Genomic DNA, 7,500 nt, shown 5'->3' with positions numbered 1-7,500 from the left:
ATGATCTGGGAGGGTGTTGAAAGGAAGAGGGGGTTATGGGTAATTACTAACCGTGGCTGGGCCAGGCTGGGTGGGGTAGGGCTTGGTCACATCACACACACAGAGAATCATTAGTGGATTTAGCATATGAAGAGCGTATGCTATTTGGATTAAGTGCATACTTACTTTGGGGTGGATTCAGACGTTTACAACACAGACGTACAAAGTCTGTACAAACGGCCCATAATAGTTATACCATTTTATGGTAGAAACAAATAAATCATTAACTCAATAGGTTGTGGTTGGCTATGAGACATTTTTATAGTATTTTCCTTTTACCAACCACCTTTCCTATTTCTCATCGAATGCTATTATTTACTATTTAAAAGGTTGGTCTACACAACCCCCTTGCAATGGTAAAATGAGTTTTGACCTGTCTTATATTACTAAAGAACAAAGACTTGAGTGTAATTAATATTGAATGAGGCTAATGTTAGAGTGGGCTATCAGTCCTTGTTTGCTGTGTATTGTGTTTGTTCTGCTGCAAATTTCATTCTAGAATTAGCAACTGTTGCTAAGGAAGCCTGGCAACCAGTGATTGTTTACCCTGGTCTAAGTTGGCGTAACCATTCTCATTGCTTGCTCAGCAAAGTAATAGAGTACAGCAGCAGCCCATGGCAGGGACAGACCGAAGACAGAGGGTTTGGCTCTTCCTGCAGGTCACTATTCAGCATTCTCTTCAGTCTGTGAGTAGTGGTTGTTTATTTTGGCCCCACTCTTGGACACAATATAAGGAATGGCTGAGCACTTTTTGAATGGACGTCGGCTGTGTGTCTGGCTGTGTCGGTTTTGGCGTCTGTCGAACTGCGGTCAAAGTTCACTGCCTTCCAACCGATTTGAAGCATTACTTCTTAAACCTATTTTCTATTTATTGTTTTTTCTCAAGAGCACTAAAAGAGTAAATGAACGTGTTGCTATGCAAAACAACTTCCTGAACAATTTGCCAGCAGTTCATCATCAGAATATTTATAGAAAACGTTGAAGACAGTGCCGGTTGTTTTGTGTTGTTGGTGGCGGCCGTTCTCAAGTAGAACAACAGCATGAATAAAAGAAAACACAGGGTGTGCTTGTTTTACACTGCAGGGGCTCCCCAGCGCACCCTGACTCCTCCCATCAACCACCTGCAGACCACGAGGTCACCTGACACCTGCGGAGGGTGGGCCCTGATGAAAATAAAAATCCATCAATAATTTGCGCGTGGCCAAGGGGTCAAGCGACCGTGATGTCATCAGAGACTTACATGGAGCCAAGCCGTGGTGAGGAGGGGGAGGAGGAGGAGGAGGAGGAGGAAGGGGAGGAGTCTGGGGGAGACACACCAGGAGGAACTGTCCCTGAGAACGAAAGGCTACAGGACGATGAAGGTTCTGCGGAGAGGAGGAGCCAATCACTGAGACAAAGCTGGGATGGAGCGCTAGGTGGGTGTGTGTGTGTGTTTGTGTTGGAGTGTGTGTGTGGGTGTATGAGTGAGTGAGTGAGTGAGTGAGTGAGTGAGTGAGTGAGTGAGTGAGTGAGTGAGTGAGTGAGTGAGTGAGTGAGTGAGTGAGTGAGCGAGCGAGTGAGGGAGCAAATGAGTGTGTGTGTGCGTGTGTGTCTGTGTCTATGTACACAATAATTCCGTTGCCTTAAAACCTGACTTGTCTCTTCGCTGAAAATATAAGTCTCTGAAGTCAGAGATTCTCTGGATATCTCAAGCAAATGCTTTCAGTGTTTTATCTTTTAGCTTATGAAGTTTGTGAAGTCAAGGCCTCGGTACGGAAACGATATGTTTGATAATACCTAAGGAGAGCTCCCCTGCCCTGGTGTTTATCTGATGTGTCTGTGGTTAAACGGAGCAGGTAGCGACATGCTGGCATCAAACAGCGACAGGAAGTCCTGCCCCAGGAGGGAGAGGAGGGTCAGGACCCTGGAGCCCCGGGGGTCTAGAGGGCCCTTCTACTACATCGGAGGAGCCAACGGGGCCAAGATGTACGAAAATATACTCAGCAAAAAATAAACGTTTAGCGAACAAAGCGTTTATCAAAAAAAGAATCATTTCGTGTAAATCATGAAAGATGTTCAAGTATGACCACCTTTGTGTGCGTTGAGCATTTATTCGATATCAGAATGAAAGCGATTTCCTATTTTGTACAATTCAACCAAAAATAATCAACATAAATTACACTTTGGAAGTACCCATGTGGTGTAATGCAAGGCCTTCCTCGTCTTGTGTGAAAGCAGCGTGAGCCGGTACTGTGAAGACAAGGGCTGGCAGCGCATTCACGACCAGCACAGGACAGACTACAAGCTCAAGTGGTGTGAGATCAAGTCACGAGCCAACTACCACCACTTCAGAGAAGGTACTGCTACCATCCGCCGTGTCACTGTAACTATAGCTTTGATTATGTTTTGTAATGAACAACCAATGACTCTTTTCTGTTCCCACACAGAAGGATGGTTCTAGAATTATATCAGATGCATATTATACATATATTATTAGAAATACATACATGGTGGTGGTATCCAATGTTATGTTTATTAATCATAACGAATTTGCATTTAAATAGTGCATTGCAGGGCACTCAAACCAAATTACATCAGTGAGTGCTGTTGTGGTTGTACTACATCCAGGGCACCAGCTTCTGTACCAGATCCCCAACAACACGGTTCTGACCTCCAAGATCGGACTGCTCAGCAGCCTGCGGGCGTTTGAGCGCGTCTCCACCAAAGTCAACTTCCAGGGACTCAGGTATGAGCTCGTCACTGCTCAATACAATAGTGACTCAAGAACTCAGGTATAACTGGACTTAGGACTCAGCTACAAACTGGTCACTACTCAGTACAATAGTGACTCCAAGACTTCGGTATAAGCTGGTCACTATTCACTATGATAGTTTCCTAATCACTCAGCTCACTTATCACTATCAGCAAACAATAAGCTGACTTTCTTTGCCCATTAATAATCATAACACTCACTTTGAATGAGCATTGAATGACTCCTTGTAGCTCTTCATGTTGGTTATGCGGATTTCCTGTTTGAGTCTATAATATTTCTGTGTTGATTATAAAATGGAGTAAATATGTGCTTGAGTTTAGATGACATTTTTCAAATTCAAAATTTGTAGAACTTCTTACCAAATCCTTGGATTAAGACAAGCTTGTGCGTGTGCTCTGCCCAAGAGGCCAATGCTCCAAGCGAGAGTTTCTCATGTTCACTGTGGGCCCCTTAGCGGGCCCTTGGCACGCACGATGGTGTGTACAGCACGCAGCCCACAGGCCACGTATCTAACCGCACGGGCGTCGCCTATTCCCGATGATCTCTGCAGGAGGCTGAAGATGGAGCAATTCTTCCCTGACACGTTTCGCCTGGACCTGAGCGAGGAGAGGGAGGCGTTCTTCGCTCAGCAGAACGGTAAAGAGAACCGGAAAACATGCTGAGCCCGGCAAACCACGGCGCCGCCTGAACCGGGTTTCACTCGTGGTTCATGTCAAAGGTCAAATCAAAATCGGATCAAAGTTGATTGATCGTCTGTAGCAGAGAGATGTATTGCCGTACAGAGAAATGCTTCGTATAATGTCAAAAGGAGGAAAGAGAGAAGGGATAGAGAGATACGAGCACAGAAGTTAGCACTTTAATAAATAAATAAACGGAAGAATAAGAACAGATTAAAATATGAATAGTGTAAAAAGTGCAATAGACGGATGTTTGATAAAAAAAATTACAATGGGAGGAGGATTTATAATCCAAACCGCTCGTGTAAATTATTCAACAGTGAACCTAGGTGTCTGCAATCATTAAGATTGCAGACGTTGGAAAAAATACCGTTCTCCAGTTCCCTTGAGGACATGATACAATCATCCGGAGGCCATGGGGTTGCCATAGAGACAGATTTGCAGAGGGCAGAGCCACGCACGCACACAGAGACACACAAGGAAGTGTTTCACCGTAGAGGCCAGCAGTCCAAGCACAACACAATTTTTCATACAGGCGTGTGTATATCCTGGTATACCTTGTTCCAACTGAACAGTGGGCCAAGAAATCCTCAGAGTTCTGCTACACAATGGATCTGTGATGCATGATTATGCGGTTATTTTCCCCAAAGGATTCATTTCATGAGTGTGCAGCTGAGCATGGTACAAACAAAGGAATGGAGGCTTGAGCAGCAGATGAGCGGGAGAAGGTGTCATGAGCCCAAAGGCACTGGCAGTAACTCAGGTTGTCTGGAAACCAGAAGGTTGCTGGTTCGATCCCCGACTCCTCTTAGCAAAATGGTTGAGGTGTCCCCGGGAAAGACGACTAACCTTAACCTTCTCCCGTCCCGACAAGCTTGGCTGTTGCCTTGAGTGAATGAATGTGTGTTTGAATGGGTGAATGCGAGAGACTAATTTCATAGCACTGAGTGGCCTCAGGCCAGATACACCCGGTATTTGTATTTCTTAGGTTGTATCTTTTATATTTTGTGTATGTATATGTATTTATATTATATATATATATATATATAATATATAATATTTTATATTATATTCCTAATATTTGTGTATGTATATCTGGAGTTTGTGACAAAAACAACTTCCCCCTGGGATTTTATCTATCTATCTATCTATCTATCTATCTATCTATCTATTACATGCGGTCCATTTCTTCTGGTTGCTAGGTGCGGAGGATGGACATCAGGGGGCATGCGTGTGGATCTGCAAGCCCACCGGGATGAACCAGGGGAAGGGGATCTTCCTCCTGAAGACCCCGGAAGACGTGGCCGGCCTCAGGCTGAGGCTAAAGCAGCAGCAGAGCAGCAAGAGCAACCGGGGGAGAGCAAACATCCGGTCCCCACAGGCACACATCGCTCAACGGTAAGGGCAGCCCATGTGGTCCCTGAAGGGCTCCTATAGGCTTACAGAGCAATGCTTACATGGAAAATCCTAGTTTACAATTATTAAGTGGACACATATAGACACTAAAACGTTCTACACTGATCATTTATTTGGCTTTTTCTTTTCTTTTTTTACATTTGTTTATTACCTGCAGCACTTTAAGATGGGTGCCATTGATAGGCTTATTTTACGTTGAATGTGTCAGTATTTACGACTGTCCAGTGAAAATGATGACATGAGTCAGCTTTGTTGGAATCCGTGGACTGAGATTTGGTTCTTAAAGGTACGTCAACAACCCGTTACTGCTGGAGGGAAGGAAGTTCGATGTGCGGTCCTACCTCCTCATCGCCTGCACGGATCCGTACATCGTCTTCTTTCGCCATGGTTACGCTCGATTGACCTGTGACCCCTATGACCCAAGATCCAACAATCTCACAGCCCACCTGACCAATCAGGTAAAACCTTCTTGGAGGCCACTTCCACTTCCAGGGCTTATGGCGTGTTGTCCGTCCTGTTTCGCGGACAAATTGGAACCATTGGGAACTGTTCAGTGGGAATCTCACCTAAAATAATTACAAAATTAATTTCCCGACCAACATTTTGTAACATTTATGGTTTCCACGCTGCTATTCCTCCTGTCTCTTGCGCCCCCTGCTGTCTGTCCACAGTACATGCAGAAGAAGAACCCGATGTACAGCGTGCTGAAGGAGGACACCGTGTGGTCCATGGAGAAATTAAACGACTACGTCAACGACACATACAGCGTTGCTAAGGGTCTGCCCAGGGATTGGATAACGGGCGACTTCACTGTAAGCCTCGAGGGGCTCATTATGATTTTAATGATTGTTGTTGTGCAAGGGTCGGTTTAAAATAGGGATTAGAATGACCTCATTTATTCATAAAGGTAGATATGTTATCTCTATCTTTTGTTTGAAATAGTATGGTATGTTAAAGTCCTTTGCTCCAAATGAAAATATCACAATTTCTTACCAAAGGACTATAAAAAAGATTAGAAAATAAACCACAATTTTAACCAACCTGTTTCTGTGATATTGATCTGTCTCTTGGGTTCTCTCTGTGCCAGAGGTCCATGAAGCAGATCATGCTCCAGTGCTTCCTGGCGGTTAAATCCAAGTTGGACCGCAAATTAGGCCTGTTTGACCTGCTCGGTTGTGACTTCCTCATTGACGAAGAGTTTAAGGTGCGTAGGTTTACAGATCCCCTAAGACGCCAACAACTACCCAGGGCACAGTTTTTCGTGGGAACGCTAAAGACATATCCCCAATAAAAACCAGTCGGGCCACATTTTGTTAGAACGTTCATAATAAAAGTAGTCCTCTTGCACAGCGATACCACAGGTCTCCTGCGGTCGCTCTTTGTGGAACCCTTCATTGGATTGCGGACCCAATCTTGTCTTGTTGTCCTGGCAGCCAAACCATAAACATGAAACCAAACCCTAACCCCAGAATATGGAAGCTTTGGTGCAACCCTCCCTCGGGCCTGATGTCTCCGGTGTGTTGGGTCCTAGGTGTGGCTGTTGGAGATGAACTGTAACCCCGCACTGACGACCAACTGTGGGGTCCTGCAGGACGTGGTTCCCAGCATGCTGGGGGAGACGCTGGGTGGGCATCACTTATTAACACAGTGCAGTGAATTACAGTTTGGAACATCATAGAGTGTTTGAAGGCGTTTGAGGCTTTCCTCGCTCAATCCAAAATCTCACTACCAAAAACTCTCAAAATGATTATGATTCCAACCCAATAATTTTTTTAATCAAACTTCAATGGGGGAATATTAGTTATACCAATTAATAGTTTGCTGTGTGACAAAATGAGTCAATTGACTGTTAATAATAGGCTGTCTTTTTTTGCTTCTCCTGCCCAGACATCACTCTGGAGATCTTCAGTAAGCGTCTGTGTGGACAGGAGATCCTCCCGCTGATCAGCCAGAGGCACTTTGTCCTGCTGTACAGCTCCCCAGAGCCCCTGACCCGGGCCTCAGGCCCTGGGGGTAGGAGAAGAACCCCGGGCGGAGTCCAACCGAGCAGTACATCCAAACAGATCGCCACCACCGCCGCCACCACCACCAATACCACCCCAGCCATCCCCAACACAACCGCCCCAACCGCCACCAAGAGGCACGGCCCCGCAGCCCCACGGAGACGCAGTCTGGGGAACACGAACAGAGTGAGGACCTCCTGCGTCTCTGGGACAGAATCGGAGGATGTCGGCCACCTGGATACTTCGAAGTCAAAGTCAAATCTCCCGGAGACGTCGTCTCCCTCTTCGACCGCTCGCCACGTCCCGTCCCCCAATGACCCGTGCCCCATGATGGCGCTCGAGGTGAACACGCTGTCATTTCCACCGCAAGAGCTCACCGCAGCCTCTGGCCGGGCAGAAACACTCTCCACGCACGTCTGCGGCCTTCCGCTCAAGTCCTCCCATTCCCGGGTCGAACTGAGGCTGAACAAATGTTTATGGCCGCCGCCGGAGTATTGCATCGCGGAGAAGAAGAGTAGGCCCAAGAGAGCGAACTTGGCGTCACTGCCGACAACGAGAGAGCTCGGTGAAGGGACCGGTGGTTCAAAGGAGGAGAGGCCCGGGGGGGCACTGT

The 7,500-nt window shown here is 46.4% G+C and overlaps 1 protein-coding gene across 1 annotated transcript in view; it reads left to right on the top strand.

Moving 5' to 3' along the window:
- The first annotated feature begins 1,337 nt into the window (after positions 1-1,337).
- Positions 1,338-7,500, top strand: part of ttll10 (tubulin tyrosine ligase-like family, member 10) — a 6,889-nt gene continuing 726 nt past the window's right edge. The window contains exons 1-11 of the mRNA XM_060057419.1: positions 1,338-1,458; positions 1,879-2,004; positions 2,257-2,375; positions 2,647-2,764; positions 3,342-3,427; positions 4,671-4,866; positions 5,171-5,342; positions 5,556-5,696; positions 5,972-6,088; positions 6,416-6,509; positions 6,772-7,500. The exon at positions 6,772-7,500 is cut by the window's right edge and continues 726 nt beyond it. Coding sequence (XP_059913402.1) covers positions 1,883-2,004; positions 2,257-2,375; positions 2,647-2,764; positions 3,342-3,427; positions 4,671-4,866; positions 5,171-5,342; positions 5,556-5,696; positions 5,972-6,088; positions 6,416-6,509; positions 6,772-7,500 — 1,894 coding nt within the window. The 5' untranslated portion in view covers positions 1,338-1,458; positions 1,879-1,882. The remainder of the gene's footprint in view (positions 1,459-1,878; positions 2,005-2,256; positions 2,376-2,646; positions 2,765-3,341; positions 3,428-4,670; positions 4,867-5,170; positions 5,343-5,555; positions 5,697-5,971; positions 6,089-6,415; positions 6,510-6,771) is intronic.

The sequence above is a fragment of the Gadus macrocephalus genome, chromosome 7, assembly GCF_031168955.1.
Source record: "Gadus macrocephalus chromosome 7, ASM3116895v1".
Classification (NCBI taxonomy): domain Eukaryota; kingdom Metazoa; phylum Chordata; class Actinopteri; order Gadiformes; family Gadidae; genus Gadus; species Gadus macrocephalus.
Note: the sequence above shows the minus strand (reverse complement) of the source record. Positions and strands in the feature narration are given on the sequence as shown.